At 57.3% G+C, this 21,662-nt stretch overlaps 1 protein-coding gene across 7 annotated transcripts; it reads right to left on the bottom strand.

The window, feature by feature from the left end:
- Window positions 1-318: 318 nt before the first annotated feature.
- USP19 (ubiquitin specific peptidase 19) lies at window positions 319-21,658 on the bottom strand. 7 transcript variants are annotated; one of them, XM_068154182.1, is made up of 28 exons: window positions 21,550-21,654; window positions 18,015-18,114; window positions 17,612-17,856; window positions 15,723-15,779; window positions 14,518-14,646; window positions 13,832-13,965; window positions 13,095-13,502; window positions 12,497-12,764; window positions 12,207-12,363; window positions 12,030-12,101; window positions 11,443-11,558; window positions 10,959-11,173; window positions 10,453-10,654; window positions 10,233-10,366; window positions 9,905-10,063; window positions 9,709-9,819; window positions 9,424-9,534; window positions 9,173-9,274; window positions 8,731-8,871; window positions 8,433-8,551; window positions 8,072-8,209; window positions 7,630-7,982; window positions 6,864-6,974; window positions 6,114-6,330; window positions 5,670-5,822; window positions 5,400-5,563; window positions 5,143-5,321; window positions 941-3,346 (listed from the first exon to the last, which is right to left on the bottom strand). In XM_068154182.1, the coding sequence occupies exons 3-28, from the start codon at window positions 17,718-17,720 to the stop codon at window positions 3,113-3,115; spliced, it is 4,293 nt and encodes a 1,430-aa protein (XP_068010283.1). In that variant the 5' UTR covers window positions 17,721-17,856; window positions 18,015-18,114; window positions 21,550-21,654; the 3' UTR covers window positions 941-3,112. The 7 variants fall into 7 exon arrangements, with proteins under 7 accessions (XP_068010289.1, XP_068010290.1, XP_068010283.1 ...); XM_068154188.1 differs by lacking the exons at window positions 941-3,346; window positions 18,015-18,114 and adding an exon at window positions 319-922 and having other exon boundaries at window positions 21,550-21,657; XM_068154189.1 differs by lacking the exons at window positions 941-3,346; window positions 18,015-18,114 and adding an exon at window positions 319-922 and having other exon boundaries at window positions 10,959-11,167; window positions 21,550-21,657.
- Between the last annotated feature and the right edge of the window lie 4 nt (window positions 21,659-21,662).

Genomic DNA, 21,662 nt, shown 5'->3' with positions numbered 1-21,662 from the left:
GAGCTGTGTCACTCAGTGGGCACCCCTGGGTGTTATCTGCCTTGAGGACAGAATAGGACATGGAATTATGGTTGAAAAAAGATCTTTACGATCATCAAATCCAACCATTATTAACTCCGCCCTGTCTAGTGCTAAACCACATCCCTCAGCATCACAACTCTGCATCTTTTAAACACCTCCAGGATGGGGAGTCAACATCCTCCCTGGAGAGCCTGTTCCAGTGTTTGATAACCCTTCCAGTAAAGAAGTTTCTTCTAATATCCCATTTAAACTTCCCTCGGTGCAACTTGAGACCATTTCCTCTTATTCTAGGACATGTTAATAGAACAAGCAACCAGCACCCACTTTATTACAACCTCCTTTCAGGCAGTTGTAGAGAGGCATTCTTGTACCACAACGGATGGAACAAACCTGACTGAACCTAAGGTGACCCAAATCACCTTTTTTGCCTTGACTTCGGGCATGTCACACAGGACCAGACCTGGAGACTTGCAGGAACCTGGTGGAAATTTAGCCTGCAGCACATAGGCCCACAAGCACATAAGGATGCCCCATGAGGGCACCCAGGGCAGTAGGATGCTGGGGATTCAGTAACACCCTGGGGAACATGGTGCCCAAGGGAGGCTTACCAGGCACCAGCAGGTTCCAGGGGACAGCAGGCAGTGGAGGCAAGTGGAATTCAGCAAGTTTAATGAGCGCAGGACAAGCCCCAACCCCCCTGACCCCCACCCTCAGTGCCCAGCCCAGCCCACACCCTCTGGGGCTGGTGCCCCACAACGCCCTAGTCAACTTCTTCCATGCTGCTGTAGGAGGGGGCCGGGTGCTCAGCAGGGCTGGCGAAGCGCTCGGGGAGGCCTTCCGCGGCCAGCGCTGGGGCTCCTTCAGGGGCCAGGCCAGATCCGAACGGCACGGGGGGCAGACCCTGCAAGCAGAAGGCAGGTGTGAGAGGGGGAGCAAGGGTGCAAGAGGGAGACCGGCACCCTGCCCACCCATTTTCTTATGGCCAAGGGGCCATGGGATACCTGGGGAGACAGCCCCTCGGCACAGAGAGCCTGGCAGCATGTGCAGTTCCATGGTCTGGAGAGCAGCAGTTGGTGCCAGCCCCATCAAGAGGGCAGGGCGAAGGCAGCATGCCAGGGACCCCAGCAGCAGCACACTCATCCCAGCTTTGCTGCTGCCACCTCTCCCCAGCCTGGCACTCATGCCTATAGGGCTGCTGTGGCCAGGGCTGTTGTGAGCAGAGCCCTGTGCCCCACAATGGGCACCCAGCCAGGCTGCCAGTGCCTCTCAGGGTCTAAGGAACAGCACAGGACCAAAGGGGATTTCCAGGGCCCAGAGAGCCTTGCCTGGGCCTTGCTGCTGGCCACCCACTTCAGGGGAGGCTGAGCAGGCAGGTGCAGGCAGCAGCTTGTGGGCCTCAACCCTGGGTCATCAGCGCCAGCCAGAGCAGAGGTCACCCCACCGGCGCTGGGCACTGAGTCAGCCTCACGAGGCCAGCGCCGTGGGTGAGTGGGAGAAGCTGCAGAGCCTCAGGGCTGCAGACAATGAGGTGACTGTTCCAGGACTGGCACCTCATGACTGCAGCACGACCCTGCTGGGTTCCCCAGCTGGGACACACTTGTCAAGGAAAACACTGTGTCATGTGCGGGAAACTGAGGTGAGGAAGCCTGGGCTCCTCACTGTCCAGTCCAAACCCCACCCTGAAACACAGGTGAGCCCCTTCCCTGCCAAGCATCCTCCCTGAACCAGCCAAGGGCACTGATGGTAGGAAAGCAACAGAGACAGAAAAGGAAGTCACAGGGCTCTGAAGTCACTTCTTGCACCCAAACACGTCAGAACAGCCTGAGCCAGGCTCAGCCAAGGGCATCATGTCTCAATGTCAGACGCCACTAGAGCTGTCGCCCGTGTCCCAGCCCCAGGGGATGGCACACTGCCAGCCCCACTGCACGTGCCCTGCTGGGGATGCCGCCCTGTGGCCATACCCCCTGGCAAAGGCAGGCAGAGTTGTCCCAAGTCTGCTGCCACACAGGGTGTGCCAGGCACCCAACAGAGCCTAGGGCATAGTTCCCATGATAATCCCCATGCAGCTGGGACAGTCACCACAGGCACAGGAAAGCCACCAGCCCCAGTACAGACAGTGAGGGTCCTTGACCCTGCCTGGAGGTCCCATCAGACAGGACAGTGATGCTGCATCTCTTTGGAAAACCTGGCTTTATTAACACACTGAGGTCCTGCCTGCACTCCATTACCCCCCAGACAACTGATTCCCTTGCAAACAAGGTGCTGTACCGTCCTCCCCTGGCAGAGACTTAACTCTCCGAGACACAGCCAGCTGGGGCTGAGTGGGAACAGCCCACATGCCCCACAGCACTGGGGGCTGGGAAGAGCCAGCAGCCCACAGAGGCAGGTGCTCACCATGGGCAAGCCAGCCCAGACTACCAGGCTCCCAAGAGAGGACAGGAGGTGTGGTAGGACTGAGCCTCTGGCTGAGCATGGAAGCATACAAACTTGGTGAGAAGCCTGTTTGTCCCCAGCATGGGGGTGCTGGCACCATGAGGCTTAGGAAGAGGCTGGCAGGAAGGACTGGACTGCCCTGGCCCAGGAGCTGCAGGTTGTGCCAGCTCTGGGGGAGTACAAGGATCCCACAGCAGCACAGCTAGGAGAGGTGACCAGACCAGGAACTGTGTCAGGGCATCCTGCCCTTGCTGCAACCTCCTGGCAGGTCTCCTTTTTCCTGGGAGCAAAGCAGAGGCAGTTGATGTTCCCAGGTGATTCCCAGGCCCTGGTCCCACTGCAGCAGAAACATCACTTCCTGAGCAGCAGGTAGCCATGAAGTCTGTCCTGCTCCCAGTGGGCAGCGAGGATGAAGGGAGGGCAGAGGGGCTCCTGGTTCTGGGCTGTGCCTTGGCAAGGCAGCAGGCTGGCCAAGCATCCCTGCCAGCTGGCACAGAAGATGCCGGAGCAGACAAGCAGGAGCCGGCGGCCCCACGCTTCCCTTGGTGAGTCCTTCCTGGCAGTTTCTGTCCTGCCACTCGTTGTCTTCGTTGCGTAGTGTCCGAGGACGGCGCGTGCCTGGGCAGCCCTGCTCCTGCGACTGGCTGTGTGCCCGTGCCTATCTCCAACGGGTCTGGTAAATGAGCGGGTAGAAGACATTTAGGAAGAGAGCCACAATTGCAGCTGTAGTGGCCAGGACAAAGTATCTGATGCAGCCTTCATCTGGGTGCTGTGGGGTGCCTGGACTCCGCTTTTGGCCATGGGGCCTCCAGGAATTTCTTGCAAGCCTTTGAGGCGCCTCGAGTTGCAGCTCTTGTTCTTCAGCCTCCAGTTCCTGCCAGATCAGAGAAGCCTGCGATGTGGAAACCTGCGTCAGCACTTGAAGAACACAATGGGCAACACCCCTTGCCATCCCCTGGGGCGGGCAGCTGCCTGTGTGCCCAGCCCCATGCCCAGCCAGCCCGCCTCCCCATGCAGCACCGTCACGGTCACGCCCGCCCCCGCCACTCTTCAGGGTCTCCGGTGCGCGGGGCGCAGCCGGACGGCTCTGCAGGAGAGACTGTGGACAGCTGCCAGACAGGGTCTTCATGGGGCCGGAGAGAGTGGACTGGGCAGCCAGAATGCAGTGGAGCCGATGCGCTGGCATTGGTCGGTCCAGGTGGCCAGGGGGCAGGCATAAGCCAATCATAGCCCAGCTTCTGTGATCCCAACAGGATCCTTCAGACGACAGCCAATCCACAGCCAGCTGGGGTGGCAGGAGCAGGAGGCACGGTCACAGCACAGCCAGTCAAAGCTCTGCTTTGGTGGGTGGGGATGCTCCAACAGCCAATCATAGCTGAGCTTCCAGGAGGATTATTGGCAGGCAGCCAATCACAGCCCAGCCCTTCACTGTGCCGGTGATCATGCAGAGCAGCCAAGCTGGGTGCAGGTCTCCAGAGGGCACCCAGTGCTGGGGGAGGGTGCAGGTGATCCGAGGTGCCCAGGGACCCGATGAGCCCTGGTGGGATCCATTGTGCCCCCCTGCTGTGGGGGATCCATTGCTGCAGGGGTCTGACGAGCCCTGATGCCATGAGGGGATCTGAAAGATCCTGGTACTGTGGGGTGTACAGCAAACCTTGGTGCTCCTGAAGGCTCACACCACTGGTGAGGGACAAGCAGCACAGCCTTGTTGGCCGGGCCACCCCCAGGCAAAGGGGACTGCTCCAGGACACGCACAGCTCCCTTGGACAGGAACAGCCCAGGCAGGCAGACACCAACATGCTGGACACCCACTCACTGTAGAGGCAGGCAAGCTGCTCTCCCCAGCTGAGAGGGCAGAGCCAGGATGCCAAACCACCACAGGGTCGAGGGCTGTGCGAGCCAGACAGGCCCTATAGGACACACACATGCAGTTGTGCTAGAGATGAGCTGAGCTTTGTCCTTGGACCCCACAGGGCTGTGAGGGTACCCAGTGCAGAGGGGAGGGCTGCGCCACAGCGATGTGGAGGAACTGGCCAGGTGGGCAGTGCACTGCATCCCAGCCTGGGCCTTCGTGCCCAACATTCACGCAGAGGTCAGCCCATTCGTTCATGGATAGTGCACTCCAGAAGCACCCGGCCAGTTGGCCCACCACTACCGCTTGAGTGGCCCAGCAGCACAGCTCGCTCTGGCAGGTTTCTCTTCAGCACCCTGGAGAGGCTGCCAGGCTTCTGGCTCAGTGCTGGCATTTGCCTTTTTTGCACCTAGCTTGGCCCCAAGCTGGGCCCCAGCAGACAGCATCCCCCACCCTGCTCCAAGAGCAGCTGCGAGGAGAAGGTTCTCACCACTCCCCAGCACAACCAGCTCCTACTGCACTGCTCACAGCCTTCCTCCAGTGCAGGCCCTTGTGAAGCTGGGCCCCTCCTGCCTCTGATGCCCTCCCAATCTGACAACAGGAACCAGCTCTTCTGTGGTCCCTCAGGGCAGGAACCAGCCCAACTTCACAGCAAGAACAGGGCAAGACAGGCCCCGACACATGGCTTGTGCAAGCTCTTTGGTATCAAAGAGCAGCAGGCACCACGCCGCAGCTGCGCCAGACTCCACGGGTGCTGGAAGAGGCAGAACAGCCCCTGTGTGGGGGCACCTGGGCATGTTTCAAGGCTCTGTGGTTAAAGAGACATGAGCTCTCACCTGGCTGGCAGTGGCTTCAGCAGAAGGGGTGCGCTCGGCTCGGTGGTCTGGAGGGTGCCCTGGCGGGGGTCTCTCCACAGGAGAGTTCCTCCGGCGGTAGAAGAGGACATAAGCATATCTAGTGACCACCTGGCTCTCATCCACGGTGGTGACTGTGCTATCATCGAAGAGCCGCCAGCCTGTGAGGAGAGCAGGGTTAAGCAAGCAGCCAGCCCACGCTGCAGGAGAGCGGGGCGGCAGGGCCAGTAGATCCTCACCCACGTCGCTGCGCTGGCTGTTCTTGTCACTGGGCAGGCGGGCATATGCTGTGTAGTGCCCTCCAATCATGCCTCCGTAGTGGTTGATCACAGCATATAGGTCATACATGGGCAGCTGCTGCTCGCCCTTTCGTCCGATGCAGAACTTGCTCAGGTCCAGGTTCCTGTGGAGAGATGTGGGCAGGCTGGTCAGCATTGGGCAGGGAGAGGACAGGCTACAGTGCGGCACAGGTGGTGCTAACCCAGGCACTTCATCCGCCAAGCTCTCACCGGACAGGGAAGTCTACCATGTCGTTGATCTTGTCCCTCCAGATGAAGCTGCGAAAGGAGAAGCGCTTGAGCTGGATGATGAGGACGTTGGGCAGCCGCCACAGCATCAGCTGCTTGGAGGCCTCTCGGTGCTGCTTGCACTTGGGGCAGTACCTGGGGGAAGAGCATGCTCGTTACTGGAATGGGGAGAACCTCGTAGCTTGCAGCCCAGCCCAGCAGTCCCATACACATGCAGCTGGCAGAGGTGATGTGGGATGTCTCAGCTTCTCTTGCCAGGGCCAGGCCAGCACAGTCCTGCAGGGTGCTGGCATTGATCCCTGCTGGCTTATGGCCTCCCTCCCCAGTGCACAGGGAAGAAACAGAATGCAGGCCTGGGCAGCTTCTGGAAAACCCCTACTGCTGCCTGGGCCCATGGGTTGGAACCCACCCCACCACCTTCCTCACCACGCTTCCTCTGGGGCCAGGACTTCGGGCTTTGTGAAGAGATTGAGGCACTGCTCGAGGGTGAAGTGGCCAGCCCGGGCTGCTTCACTGGCTGAGCCTGGGTCCTCCACACACTCCAGCTCCTTGGACTCCACCAACACAAATTCCTTGAGGCGCTCATTGTTCTTCCACACCAGCGCAAGGGAGCAGTCATCTGTCAGCTCCAGAGGTGTGTCACCTGCAAAGGGGCGCACACCTCACACACTTGCTCCACCAGGACGGGCCAAGCCACCTTGCCGGGGCTAGGAGAAGTCTTTCTCATCCTGGCTTGATATAACTTAATGATGCAATGCTGCCAAGAAGGGACAAGTGCCCCAAGGCCAGGATCACCACCCTAGGGCAGCAGAGCACTCCAATCAGCAAGAGGTAAAGCTGGCACAGCCCCTCTCAGTAACACCTATACAATCAGCAATGGATGCAGGCATCCTGTTCAGACAAGAGGTGACCCACAGATCACAGTCCCTCTGTGATTAAAATAAGTTGAAGGGAATTTGTTTGTTTGCTGAGAAAAGCAGGAACATCATAACCAAGAATAGCTTTCAGAGAGCAACTCTGTGCATCAAGCCCTGCTGTCCCCTGTGTAAGATGCAGGTTTCACTGTCCAGCCTGGAGTCAGGATCACATCTGGGTTCACCTGTGCCAGGCAGCCCTGACACCCTGGCCAGAGGCCATGCAAAATGAAGATGGTGCTCTCCAGGGCTCTGGTCTCACCTTTATCTTCCAGCTTGTGCTCCCGGTGGGCAGCATCGATCTTATTGATGTAGAACTGCGTGGCGCGGGCGCTCAGCGAATCTGGAGTGTGTTGGTACCCAGGGATGGCAGCTGCGGACAGGCAGGGACAGATCTGTGGTGGCACTGCCTGTCTGCCCTGCGTAGGGGCCAAGAATTTGCAGTGCCCCCACCCCCACCTCACATGCTAGGGCCTTGCAGGGACACAACCACGTGCCCCATGTCCTTGACTATTTTTAGCAGGCGCCTGCCCCTGGCAAGCTGTGCTCCTCTGCCTGCCTTGCCCCTTCGCTGCACATTGCTGCCATCCTGAGACAAGTGTCTGGAAACGTGACAGCCAAGCAGCCGAGTGAGAAGCTGCTGCTCTCGTGCAGCTGAGTCAGAGCAAGGGAAACGAAGCGCTTGCAGCCCCAAGGGGCTGAGCACTCCCACGGGACTCAGAGGCTTCTGCCAGCTCCTGCCTTCTCAGCCCTCCCCACAACACTCCAGCCTCCTTCCTCTTCAGGCCTCCGTTCTGCCCCACAGGCCCTGCCAGGGCAAGGCAGAGCGTGGGCTGGCAGGAATTTCAGGTGGGGCAGCACTGCTAAAACACAGCTTCCAGGGCCTCAATTTATGTCCCAGCCCAAGCTTCCAAGGGAAGAACAGATGCTGTTATGGAAGGTCACTTTAAGGAAGAATTGCTCCTGTTTTCTCTTACAGCTGCCCAGGCACCTAGCACAGGCATGGCTGGCACCACAGCACCTCTTACCTTCTGGCTTTAGGGCCCTCTCATAGGATGGCTCCTTCTCGCAACAGCTGTTGCCTTGTGAATCCCCATGCTCAGAGAAGCCTGAATCCAAGCTCAGCAGGGAACTCCTGGCTGCCAGGACCTTGCTCCGGACAGTGCTGGCATCACCCATCTCTGGATGCAGCTCAGGCACAGCTGGAGAGAGCGGGGGCTCCTGCAGGAGGCTGGAAGCCTTGTCCTCCTCCCCTGAATCAGGGGCAGAGGTGGCTGCTGCACAGCTGCTCTTGGCCAAGGGTTCTAGCAGAGGCTGCAGCCCCTGCTCTGGTGACATCCTGCCCAGCTGGAATGGAGGCTGGAACACGCTGACTGAGTACCTGGGCAAGGAGGTGGCAGTGAGAGTTGGCTAGGCACAGGGCTGAACTCAGCTTTGGGGCAGAAGCATTCTCCTTCTCTGGAATCTCACCTGGCATAGCCCTCCAGCAGCTGGGCCAGGCGGGCGTAGGTGAGGCGGGACTCCGGCACGCTGATGATGAAGGGGAAACCGATGTTCTCTGGGCGGCACAGAGCCCTGTGGTCTGGCCAGTGTGTTTTCTGACATGCCCTGTAACATACACAGCTCTTGATGAACCCAGCACCCATTATCAGCTGGGCAGGAGCATGGCAGGCCCAGAGGGGTGCACTGAGGATGAGGGGAACACCACAAATCAGATTGGGATGGGCCTGACCTTTGGGAGGGAGCCACCTCCTCCCAGGGGCCTGAGCTCTCCCACCCAGCCCTTCAAGACAGGAGGCACTCCCCGCTGCCAGGCACCAAACCAACTCACACATTGCAGTAACCGACTCGATAGCATCTTGTGCAGCGCTTGAGCTTCTCATCCTCTGGCAGCTGCTTCTTCTGGCAGGCTGCACACTTGGCAACAGGGCCACTGGGTACCTGTGGACGCTGCAGAAGAAAGAATTCATCAGGTGAAGAGACCAGGCAGTCTCAGTGGGTATCTGTGCCCGTGCTCGCAGCAGCACCCTTGCACACCCTTGCACACAGCTCTCCCCATCTTGCTCAGCCCCCACTTGCAGACTCAGCCTCCCTGCATGCCTTCCAGTAGTTCAAATATTCCCTCTTACCTGCTGGACTTGCAACACCACCACTCGCTCCTTGGCCAGTTCTGGGGACAGCACCTCAAAACACAGCAGCAGGTCCGTGGGGGACACTGTGTCCAGTGAGTTGGACGGCATGAATGTGCGGTGGAAGCGATTCTTGATCACCTGCCAGGGAAAGAGTGGAGCAGGGTTGTAAGAGGGCTAGCCCAAGCTTCCTCTCCTGAGGCACCCAGAGGCCTCAGCCTCACAGTGAGCTGTGGGGACAGCAGCACCACAGGGATGCTATGCCCAGTTCACCATGTTGACCTACTGTGGTGGCACAGCCCTCCTGGCAGGGAGCTGCCCAGCAGTGCTCTGTGCCTGACAGTGCCACCCACAGACATGTTGGATACAGCCAAATGACTGTTGGTGTCCTTATTCCCTGCAGAGCAGCCTACACCCTGCTCTTCAGCTTGGGTGCTCTCACCTCTGCCAGGCGCAGGTTCTCTGGCTTCACCCGCACACTGTGGGCGACCGAGTCGAGTACCTCCATGGCACTGGAGTTCTCCTTGCTGATACTCACGAGGAACTGCCACCAAGAAAGTGCCTGTCAGTCACACTGCACCAAAGCATGCAGGCCTTTACTTAACACAAGGCTCAGCCTGGCATGACTGGCTGCCTGGGGCACCTCCAGGAGCCCTGTCAGACTCCCTCCTGAGAATAGATGGCGTGCTCTACCTTGATGGGTTTCTTGTGCGGCTCCTTTGCAAAGTAGTAGACAGTCAGAACCTTCTGCTTCTGAGGGAGGGGCACAGGTAGGTACAGAAAGGGGTCAAAGGTGATGGACACCTGCACATGAGAGAACACACTCAGTTGCAGGAAGTGCTTACAGCTGACACCAGTGGGGCAGCAGCCCCAGTGAACTCAAGATCCAGCTCTACCCTGTGACCTGTGCTCTCTGAGGGTCAAGAACCTACTGCTGTGCAGCTAGGACCAGGCTAGAGCCTCCAGGGCTGCCCCTACCTTGGAACACACTGGGCACACCAGCTTGGATTTGTACTGGCCCTGGAAGAGGTCCACAATGAAAGAGTCGTTCCTCATCTTGTGTCGCTGCCAGGCCTCCTCAGCTACCACCTGCATGGAGAAAGCACTCAGCACTACACTAAACTACCCAGGCCATGGCTGCTTTCCCAGTGGCTTTGGGAAGGGACATCCTCACCTCGTCAGGTCTCCCATCCGAGTCAACAGTCTCTGTGTAGGGTTTGTTCTGGATGCGGTTGAGGTCTTCATGCAGGCCATCAAGCAGGAAGGCCATGAACTCCTGAGCATCGTGCTGGGCATAGCCAGTGAACTGGCTGGCCTTGCTGGCCACAATTGCCTGGCAGAAGCACAGCAGTCAGGGCTGGCCAGCAGCTCCATGGCAGTACCATCTGCCACATGCACAAAGCCTGGTCACACCCACCCACCCCACTCTCCATGGCACTAGCAGGACAAACAGGTGCCCACAGAGGAGTACCGGGGATGCACAGCAGCTCCTGTAGTCCTACCTTCAGTTTAGAGGGCTGAAAGGCATGGTGAGTGCCCTTCCAGAGCGCTCGCAGCAGCATGGCAAAACCAATGGCCAGGCGTCCTCCTGTCCCCAGAGGGTTGTTGTAGTTGATTTCTGACTCAAAGGACCGATCTGTAAGAGACAGAGGAGAGTGAGGGGGGCACTCGGCTGCACCACCCAAGCGGCAGGGCTCTGCTGGGCTCCTGGCATGGGCTCACCATGGAAGTAGTCACGTAGCTCCCGGGTGTTGGACAGGGACTGGATGACACTGTTCATGAAGCAAGTGTTGCCCAAGTTCACCAACCCCGTGAAGCCAGGCAGGCACACCTTTTTCTTTTCATCCTCATCCTCATCGTCTTCCACACTCTCAGAGCTCACTGGGCTGTGTGTCATTGGTGGCACCATGCATGTTGGTTTGGGCTGGCAAAGCAGAGGCAGGTGTGAGGGTGCTGCCCTTAGCAGGGGGGGCTCTCTGGTAACACCAGGGCACCTCAAAAGCCCCAAGCATCACTCAGACAGGCAGGAGCCATGACACCATCTCCCACCAGGACTGGGACAGACAGAGCAACTGCTGCCCACAGTCCTGCCAGCTATGACTGGAGAGTGCTGCTTCCTCCTCCAGGACAGTTTGCCAGTCCCCAGAGTGAGGTGGAGTTCCACAAGAGTGACCAGTGGGCCCCACCTTCCCCTCACCCAGATCAAAGTCAGTGCATTCTCAACTCACCGAGGGGATGTGCGGCTCCTGTTTCACTGCCACATGCTCCGGGGCTGTACGGGCTGCCACACCATCCAGACCCCCATCTTCCACACGTGGCTTCTCTTTGTCATTAGCACGGGCCTCTTCCTTGCTGGACAGGGGGTGCTGGTTACTGCCTGGGGGGCTCTTGTCCAGAGGGGTAGGGCCTGTAGGCATGGCAACCTTTGCACCACCCACTGCACCTTAAAAAGGGGGAAAGGTGGGCCTGTGGTTAGCAGCACCCCACACTGTGGGTGGGGCTGAGCTGCTCAGTCCATGCACACACAGCCTCGTCTCCCCTACTCCTCTTCCCCAGGAGCAAGCGGAACAGCAATGCTCTTTCCCACAACCCTCCTGCCTGCAATCACTCTTTCCTTTTCCAACCCCAGCACCAAACAGAAGCTGCCAGCGGTGAGGAGAGCCCATACCCCACCGGGACAGGGCAGGCAACACAAGAAGGCAGGGTGCAGACCTCGTGTAGCTGGAGCCTCCAGCCCACCCCAGCGCTGGCTCTGGCGTTTCTTCAGGCAGACGTCTATGCGAGACACTGTGAAGTTGTATGTACACTGGTCTGGTTCAATAAGGTTCCTGCAAGACATGCAGCAAGTCAGGGGTGCCCCAGACATGCCAAAGTCTCTGCTAGGCAGGCCCATGGCCTCCAAGCACCAAGAACCCATCCAGTACTGATCCAAAGGTGAACTTGGTAAAGCAGAGGAAACCCTTGAGTCTCGACATACTGAGCACACAGAGGCCCCCTTCCACTCTGCTTGGCTCCCCATGCCTCTTCCTGCTGGACATCCTGCCCAAAGTACACACAGACTGATCTGGCTCTGGAACAGGCTGGGGGCAAACTATGGACACTGGGACATCCTTCCCTGCAAGCCACTACAGAAAACCAAGGCAGACTGGACTTGGGACATTAGTGCAGTGCAAGGGAGACCTTCAGGTGCAGAAATAAGCATTCCCCACACAGATCCTCCAGCCTGGACTAGCTCCTGCTCCAGCTCTGCACCCTCAGCTCCTTTGGCCCCGTGGGGGCTAGAAGGATGGGAATTGTACCTGAGCTTCACCTGCCACCGGAACACTGTGTGGGGCCCACAGCCAGGATGGAGGCGAAGGAAGTTTGTATCGCTACAAAGAAATTTGGAGAAATTGAGAAGAAGTGAACAAATGAGTAGCCCAAGCACAGCCAGAAACTCTGCAGCAGTCTGGCACTGTCCTGAGGCAAGCCAGTACCTCGTCTGGAACATCAGCGTGAAGTCTTGCTCCCGGAACAACACCTTGGACATCTCCTTGTGGATCTCTTTCACATAGACGTGCACCACCACCAGGTCATTGCCCTTCTCATAGGAGTCATTCTTGACAAAGCTCAAGCTCACAAAAGGTTCTGGCTCTGAGTGAGAAAAGCCATAGAGACAAATATTACCTTCCTGGAATGCTGAGGCAGTGCTACAGGCTGACCCAGGAGAGGTCCTGAGCAGATGGCTCTTCCTGACCAGATCAATCCCTAATCTGCAGCCACTCACCATCAGCTGCCGCTTCCAGAGCCACATCATCCTTGGACCAGTCCCTTTTCTCACCATCTCTGCCCAGGGGAGGGGTGGCTACTGGGACAGCCTTAGAGTTCTCTCCCAGGATAGGCATGCAGTCCCAGCCCCGCAAGGCCTCGGCAGGGCTGCCTGGCTGCAGGACTCTCTTCTCCACACAGGTGGCAACACGGTGGGGGAACACCTCTGTGGTAGCTGCGAGAGGTGGCATCTCCACAGGAACACTTTCTTTGGCCAAAACCGCAGCCTTTCAAGACAGAGGGATACAGTGCAAAACAGTCACCATCACCCTTGAGCTGCCCCCACTGTGACTCCTGCCAGCCAGGAAGGCACAGCTGACGCTGAGAATCACCCACTGCCCCTACACAGCCAACACTCAGCTCAGCCCCGTTAGTACCGCAGCTCAGTGACCACAAGGCTCCTCACATTGCTCTCTCCTCCACCACAGCCATGCTGACGCCAGCCCTCACCACCACCCGTGGGACCCTGGAGCCCATCTCATCGTAAGGACTAGGTCCCAGTACAAGCAAGCATTCCCCACACAGGGGGTGCCCTGTTCAGCCAGGTCCTCAGGTACCTTCTCCAATGGCGGTGTGAGGTCTGTGAGGGCTGTGGGCACATCGACCTGGCTGGCTCTGCCATTGCGGCGGCTGCCTGCCCTCCCACTGTGCCCTCTGCTGGGCTCCATGCTGCCGGTGATTCTGGCATTTGGCTCTTCTTCAGTGGGAGCCACTTTGAGGTATACTGCCCGCTTGGCGCTGGGGCCGCTCTGTGTCCCTGGGCTGGCTGGGCTCTTCCCTCCCAGGGCTTCATTCCTTCCTGGAGCGCGCTTGGGATTGGAGGGCTCCCGCCGGGACCTGGTCAGCTCTGCACCTTCAGCCTTTGGCTCTTCAGAGGCCAGCTCTGCAGAAGCAGCCTTCTCCTTTCCATTCTCCCAGCACATGGCTCCTTTGGCCGGCTCTTTGGATCCATCTTTCCTTTTCTTCTGTGAAAAGCAGTGCAGCACAGTGGCAAAGAATCCAGGTAGCAGCATCTCTCATGCTCTCTGCCAGCCCCTCACCCTCACTCTCCCCTCCCAGAGCATGCTGGGGTTCTACTCCAGAACCTGAATACTATGTTGTAGGCAGAAACAGGGGTGCAATGACACCCCACTCCCTCAGACAGGCAGCTGGTTCATTGCCCTCATGCAATACATGGATACAGGACGTGCCCCAGAATGCTCCCTGGACAGCTCAAGAACTGGGAGTGAAACCCTCAGCCCAGCTCCCCATGGCTCTGTAAGCTCCCTCAAAAGGCAGACCCTCCCCTCCTCACCAGAAGCGAAGACCAGTTATGGAGTGGGATCTTCTTCTGAAGCACAAGCTGTAGAAAGTTGCCCTTCTTGCACTGGACCTTGCTGCAGGAGCCCTCTATCTCCTCATAGAACTGACAGCTCCACTGGCGCCCGTCTGCAAGCAGAGGGGGACCAGCACCTTAGGCAGCGCTCCAGGTATCTGTCACCTAACCCACAGCAACTTTTCACCTGCCCCAAGGATCAAGGAACACTCATCCAGAGCCAAGGAGAAAGCAGGCAGACTGTCACAGTATCCTAGGAGCCTTCAGAGCTTCAGCCAGTTTCCCTGGATTTGCTTTGTACATCTGGCTGGCCTCTTTCCCAGAGCCCCTGGGCCTCCCAGTCCTCAGGAGCACAGGCAATTTTCCAAAGGATACCCAGGGACTACTCAGTCATCCCAGCAAGCTGTGGACAGAGACACACCAGTGCCACAGCAGGCACTTGTTCACTTGGTGCAGAGGCCAGCTCCTCTCCCCAGCTCTAGGCTCTTCTTTTACACTGTTCTCCTATCAGCCCTGTCTGCTGGCTGAAGCTGTGCCAGCTTACAGCAGGGCATTGCCTCTGAAGGAAAAATTCTATGCCAGCCTGGATCAGCCTCATGTGTAGTCCAGAGCTGTGCCAAGCCCTGCTGGAGAAACAGCTGCAACAGTTGCTCCATTCCCCATACCTGGCAGTTTGATCGTACAGTCAGTGTCGGTGAAAGACGCATCCACATCCTCTACCTTCAGACCTCCACTGCCCAAGTTCAGCTTGACGATGATCTCATCAGCATTCTGCTTCCAGTCCAGCAGCAGCTCTAGGAAGAGTAAGGGAAGTGTCACCCACACAGTGGGGCATGAGCCCACAGCACCCACTCCTTGGCTGGGAATCAGAGGCCTGAATGCACAGCTGGTTTGAGGAAACCGTTGCAGAGGACACAGATCATGCCAGTTAAAAGGGACACTTGCAAACTACGATCATCAGGTAAGCCACAAACAAGAGCATATGTTGAAGGAGGGCAAGAGAATCCTGGTGGGAACAAGGGAGATCAGAAAATTAGCCCTGCTCTCAAACCCATCATGTGCAGCAGCAGTGGCTGGGAAGAAGAGGTGGCTCCTGCCAACTACAAAGTAATTGCTGCATTCCCAGAGAATGAGGAAGCCACAGAATTACTCTGGGGGGATTCAAGGGGACCACAATCAGAAATTGCCACTTCCCCTTTGCATATGTGAATCAAGCAGCCCAGCTGCAATCACACTACCGTACTTCTGCCAGGTGAGCACTGATAACACAGTTGAAACATGGGCAGGCCCACCAGCCACACAGGAACACTGCGCCCAGGGAGAAAGCAGTGCAGCAGCACCACTTCGCTGCAGGCAGAACCTCCCCCAGCTGCCTGACAGGTTCCAGATCTGGCCCTGTGCTGTCCTGAAGTCTTCAAGGTAAAAAGGTAATTTCAGTCACCTTAAGTTCAGTCAGGTTTGTTTCATACTTTGTGGCACAAGGATATCCTATTCTGTCCTCAAAGCAGGCCTGCGCCAAGGCAGAAAACACTCAGTGGTGCCCACTGAGTGACACAGCTCAGGGTCTTCCTGACCCAGCAGAGCTCCCTGGCCAGAAACAAGCAGGACAGAGGCTGGCAGCAAGCTGTCCCAGGGCTGGGACACTCAAGTTGGAAGCAGGCCAGAGACACTTCCTCACAGACAGCCATGGGCACCCTTCTGCACCTTGAGAAGGCTCCATCCTGTTCAGCCAAACGCTGGGGCAAGGAAGCACTCAGGTTAGTTCTGCTCCATGCCAGAGCATGGGACAATGACAAGGTGAGAACTTCAGCTCCCTTGGCAAGGGCACTCCATGGCCATGCACTCACAGCTGGCACACACTCTGACTTACCCTCCTCCAAGTCCTTCTCCCGGGCAGTCTCAGCCTGCTCGAGCTCAGGGCAAGACACTGGTGGGCAGAGAAGGAGAGTGTGGGCAGGTCTGTCATTGTGTCACCTCAGGGCATGGGCTGGCACACTGACACCCAAAATTTCTCACACCACCTCCTTCTGTCCTGGACTTCTGTCCAGTCCTTTCATTCTGTACATGCTACTCATTTTCTTTCTCTGCTTCCTCACACTTCTCCCTTCCCCAGAGCCCTGCCTGCAGCACCAGAGTAAGGCAGTCCCCAGAACGGCTTCTCTGGGCCACATCACCACATTCCAGTCTAACAGGCACTACAGTGCAAGCAGCACAACATCACTGCACTGCACAGACAGTGATGCCTTGAGGCATGTCTCTGTGTGGAGCTCATGGTAACCAAGCTGCACATCCCTGCTCAGTGCACCAGACTCACAACTTCCAGCTGTACAGAGGAGTTTTGCTTTCATCTGATAGCAAGAACCTGATGTTCGGCTTTGCTCAAACCAATTCTGCTGTAACAAGAGAACCATGTGGCCCAGCTGCTCTTTAACATTGCTATTCCTGCACAAGCTGCCAATGCCTGTGGCCAAAACCTCCTTCAGATGACACCAGGGAACCAAACTGACCTGACACCTAATCCTCACTCCCCACAGGGTTACCTCCAAGAGTCAGCAGCATCTTGGGGCCTGCTCCACCCTCATAGGGCAGCGAGTTCTGCCATGCAAGGGGCTCAGAACCATAGCACCTTATCCTGGAGCAGAGATACAGCTGCAATGGCAACTACAGTCTACACCCAAGTACTCAGAGGGCTGTCACTTCTTCTCTTGACCAGCTACACACCTGTAGAAAACCTCTGCTGATCACCACAGCCGCTGGTGCAGAGGTACCGTTCAGGCTGGCAGTGTGAGAAGTGCTGCAGCAGCACTGGCTGGAGGATCTAGAACTTGCCCCAGCAGCTTGCCACCCCTGTGCAGAGGGGATGAAGGCAGCACAGCTGCACAGCAGCCCTCAAGAAGGCAGAAGCTCCCCATATCAGGAGGTGCAGAGGGTCAGGCCTTACCAGACACACAGCACAGATCCCATGTGAGAGAAGGCGCAAGGCTGTGCTCTCCACAGTGTGGGGTTTTGAATCAGACTGCAGCCACCAGTGCAGCACAGACCTTAGCAAGTGCTCATTTCACTTGGCCTATAAAACACTTGTGATTTTGAGGTTACAACAGCCGTACCGGGGCAGCACAGAAACCAAGCACTTTTCCAGGGCTTCAGGAGCTCTTGACTGTTATCTTGCCTGCAGGCACTCCCTGCACCTGAAGTGTTATTTCTGTCATTGGATACAGAGCAGCTACAGAGGAAATTACTCCACAGCAACTATTTCACCTGAGCCACACCTTAGCCTGACACTGAAGCTAACACACTGGCCCCACCCACAGGTCTCACACTCAGGCAGCTGCTTCCAGCACACGGTTGCTGCCTCACAACATGTGGCCTCAGCAAACCAACAGAGAAGGAGCAGCACTTTCAGCTGCAAGAGTACCCACAGGCTTCAGTCCTGCTGCCTCAGGATCAGGGCAGTTCACACAAAGCCAAAAGCAGAGTCCAGAAACAGCCGCAGAAGTCAGCTCCAGTCTTCAGCTAACATGGCCACAGGCCCGACCTTCCTCACATAGCTAGGGCTAAGTAGCACCCAAAGCAAGAAGGTTACAGGTCCAGGGAGGACACTGTGCTGAAGAGGATCCCACATTACACGGGTTACCATCAGCTGCAGGAAGTGATTAGTTAAATCTGCTTATACCGCAGCAGATGGCTGCGAGGCTCCCACCCTGCGGGGCCCAAGACACTGTGGGCCTGGTTGCCACAGCACTGCTGAGGGGCTCTCACCTTCCTTGCTCTCTTGGTTGGCTCGATCCTTCTGCTTCTTCCTGTTGGCAGCATCATCCAAGCCCCGAGACACTCTCCTCTGGCCAGGGGCATTAGTGCTGCTGGACATCTTCAGCCGTTTGGAGGACACAAACGGCCCGCCGGGGTCGGTGATGGAGTCTGGGTCAGGGGTGCGACGTTTTCTTCCTGGCCCAGCTATCTTGGCGACTCTCTGTGGTCAAACTCTCTGGCAAGGAACTAATGGCCTAAAGAGAGGAGAGAGCAACCATGGCAGGAGGAGTGGGTGGAGGAGGCCCAACAGCATCAGGATCTGCTCTTTGCCCTCCCAGGGCCAGTGCCCTCACATGACCTTCACTGTGGTGTTTATGGGAAGCCCCGCACAGCACTGGGTAAGGAAACCTACCTCATCACAGCTGCTACAACTCTTACTGCCAAAAGCATGGGCTTGTCAGAGCTCCCAAGATACAACCGGGGATCTTCTGTATGTAGCAGACATTAAAAACCTGGAAAGCAATTGTCATGCTCATGGCTCCCACTACAGCAACATTGGCCCAGAGGAGCTGCCAGCACTAACACCCAGAGGCAGAGGTAAGGGCAAGGACATAGGGAGGCTCCGATCCAAAAAACTCAAGCCTGCAGGGGTGACAGGGGCAGACAGCTATTTCAGTCAGACAGTGCCCCACGTATGAGGGCAGCAACCAGGAGCACGGAACGCCCTAAGAAGGAAGAAAAGGGAGAAGGAGGAGCAGGCCCAGGACGGTCTCCCCAGACAGATGAGAGTAGAGCTCCCTGGCAAGAGGAGAGTACCTCCCCCTCTGCCCACCAGCTGGGAGCTTAACCACCACCTTGCATATTCATCTCCCTGCTGGTTTACAGACAGCGGCAGCAGTGCTTGGCCTGGAAACAGGACACCCAGGGAGAAGGCAGGGCAGGGAGGGCACTCACCCCTGCCCCCTTAGACATGCCCTCACAGGCAGAGCCAACTCCCCTCCAGGGTTTGCAAGCTGACTGCCCATGGGCTGGTCTCAGTTCCTTGCTCTCCAGTTTCACCCTCGGGTGTTCACAGCTTTGATAGAGATCTGTAACAACCCACTGAAAATGGGCCCACTCAAAGTGCCTCTGTGGCAGCAGTGAAAGCAGGAAGCTGGGACAGCTTCCTCCCTCATTGCCCAGACTGCATGATCCTCATAGCACTCACCAGTCTGCAGGGGCTTGCTGCAGGGGAGAATGCCCAGCTACACCTACCCCTAGGTGCCAGCAACCTGCAGTAGCTCCTGGTGTGCTAATTCACACCCCATCACATGGTGTTGCTCCTACCTGAGGACACAGAACTGAGGTTGACAGCATCTTCCCCTAACCCAGCTCCACTGAGCCTGCCTCTCCCTCTGCAGGAGGCAGGCAGTGCCCTCTGGAACACCTCATTCTGCTCTCACTCATGTACCAAACACCTCACAGCCCTGCTCAGGCATGGCCAGGGTTAGGTGACACCTCCAAGGGAGATGCTCAGTTGGAGGGAGCACACTGGCAGCTCTGTGTTGCCCACCTCACACTCTAGAAGTGCTTGGGGCAATGAATATTCACAAGCCTGGAGTCACAACTACAATCTGCAAAGGCCAACCCACCCTCATAACCAGGAGACACCGAAGGCAAGCAAATAGCTCAAGTGCCAAGTCCAGCTGGGCTGCCTGACACAGACAGATAGAGATGCTGCACAGAGCCCAGCATCAGCCCCAGAGAGCTTGAGAGCACATGGAAGGACAACAGTACCACCCCTCACTGCTCTATAGACTGGATCTCCCCAGGATGAAGCAACACCTCTGGCTTCACAGGGAATGGGAAGAGCTCCTTGCAGCAAGGAATATGGTTGGGCTTCACAAAGTTGTCTGACACTGGCCACATACTGCTGCTCAGCTCCAGTCCCCACTGACACCAAAACTGGTCAGCTACAGATTCTTCCCAGCACTGAGAAATCTAACCTGGGCTTGACAAACACAGGAAAGCATTTTTTTGCTGAATTTCCTTTGCCTCTGGGTTGAGAGTCCCAGGAGGAGCAGGAGACAAGAAGCAGTGACTGCGTTGTACAGGGTTGGGCAAGGTTCTATCACCTCCGTCTTACACTTCTGAAGGGGTAGCACAGGATAACTGCTGGGCAGGGTGACAGAAACCTCTGAGAAGGGTCCTAAGAAAGGATTGTCTACTGCCCAAGGAGGAGAGCCAGGGTTGATGCCTGCTATCATGCCTCTGGGAGAAGCCTCCTACTCTCACACCTCGCTGACAGCTCGGGTCCCTCAGGCACTTTGACGACAGTTACTCCTAACAGCAGGCAGGAACCAAGCATGGCTGGAAGTCTGCCTAATTCCAGCTGCTAGACTGATGGCAGCCTGAGGCTGCTGCAGGTACCACTGGGTTTTGGAGGAGTGCAGGTGAAGCACAGGTTATTCTCATTCACCTTTTCTAATTCTTGAGGCTTTCTGTCTCTCTATCATCAGGAAACATAGAGTCAGGTAGGACATTCAGCCCCCAGGTGTTGAGGGGCACAGAGGTTTTGTCAGTGCTGATGTCAGCACTGTAGGAGCCACTGCAGGTGAGAGATGGTGACAGGCTGCCCTGGCTATACACCAGGTGTACCTCCAAGAAGTACCCAATAGTCTAGACACTCATACAAAACCTTACACAATCCTTCTCCAAGCTGGAAAAGCCTGGCCATGCTGCTGAGAGAGGAAGCGTCTCCTTGCCCTCTGCTCTCAGCCTTTGTGCCAGTCTGTGCACCCATGTGGCTGCAGCATGTACTGGACTGAGACACCAGCCAGAGTTAAGCTGCTCTTTGCTCATTTGTCTTACCCTAGAGCAGTTTTCCAGTTCATGCTGGTGCTGCACAAACACTTCCATGGGCCAAAGGAAAGGGAGAATACAGGAAAAGGAACAAGGGGCTGGGAAAAAGGTTGTTCCTTCCCATGGCAAACTGGATTAGTATTAATGTTCTAGGAATGGCAGCAGACAATGCACATCAAGACACAAATTGCTTCCTATATTTGGGGCACATTTGGCAGCAAAAGGTCCCTGCTTCTTGCCTGCAGTGTCCAGAAGTCTTTACTGGGGTGGCTGTAAGAAGTTTGTGATCCCTCAGCATCACCATTCTATGGACCTTTGGCTCCTCCATGTCCCAAATACAGCCAACAGAAATACTCCTCTTCTTGTGTGCATGAGTACTTTTAACACCTTCTGCTTCTTGTTGCCCCAAGGGATCAGAAATCTCAAGACTCAAGCTTGTCGACTCAGTTTCTCAGCGTGCCTGACACACAGGTAGATCCAGGACAAACAGAACCACTCAGGGCAGGCACCCGGCCCAGCGCTGCCACAGAGTTTCCAAACCATGTCAAATCACTACGTCCCCAAGGCGCAGTAACAGTGGCAAGCTCTTATGGCTGTGCTGCGTGAGGGAGCCTGGTACATACTGCTCTCCCCCAGGCCCTGACAAGCCTCGAGGGAAGATGACTTTGTCCAGAGAGTAGCCAGCAACGGGCCCCGGCCTCTCCTGCACTGCTGCCCGGCTTCAGACATTGGGAAAAGGACGGGGAACGGAGCTCCTACCCAACCATCCTTGAGTCCCAGGACCAGACAGTGCATCAGGTCACTGCCAGCGGCCCAGCCTCGCAGCTCCCGCCTGACGCCGACGCGCTAGGCCCGTTCCGCCGTGCTCCCAGCTCCGCCCACCCCCAAGTTGGGATCTTCTCACGTCGCCGCCACCGGGCCGCACGCCGGCCTGTCGCTGTCCCCGGGCCCGGCGCGCTGCCACGGCTCCGGTCCTCATCCCGCACTGCCCCTAGCCACCGCCGCTGCCCACCTCGCGCTGCCCCTGCTCGCCACCGTTGCCCGCCCCACTGGGCCCCGCCGCCACCGCCCCGGCCCGGCCGCCCCGGCGCCCGCCCCGCACTCACGGCCCCGCCCGCCGCTCCGGTCTGTTTTGTTTGGTGCCGAAGTTCCGAGCGGGCCGACTCAGGAGACAGGCCGAGCCCGTGACGCACTTCCGGAAACCGGCGGACGGGCACAC

The sequence above is a fragment of the Melanerpes formicivorus genome, unplaced genomic scaffold (genome assembly GCF_026170545.1).
Source record: "Melanerpes formicivorus ecotype bairdi unplaced genomic scaffold, bMelFor1.0.p_v2 SCAF_28, whole genome shotgun sequence".
In the NCBI taxonomy this organism is placed as follows: domain Eukaryota; kingdom Metazoa; phylum Chordata; class Aves; order Piciformes; family Picidae; genus Melanerpes; species Melanerpes formicivorus.
The sequence above is the reverse complement of the archived record's forward strand: the minus strand, read 5'-3'. Positions and strand labels throughout refer to the sequence as shown.

Coding starts and splice junctions, on each gene's coding strand:
- USP19 (XM_068154181.1), bottom strand. CDS start 17,720: ATGTCCAGCAGCACTAATGCCCCTGGCCAGAGGAGAGTGTCTCGGGGC. Junction 12,765..13,094: donor TCACACCGCCATTGGAGAAG/GTACCTGAGGAC, acceptor CTGTCTTGAAAG/GCTGCGGTTTTGGCCAAAGA. Junction 8,872..9,172: donor AGAACCTGCGCCTGGCAGAG/GTGAGAGCACCC, acceptor TTTCCCTGGCAG/GTGATCAAGAATCGCTTCCA.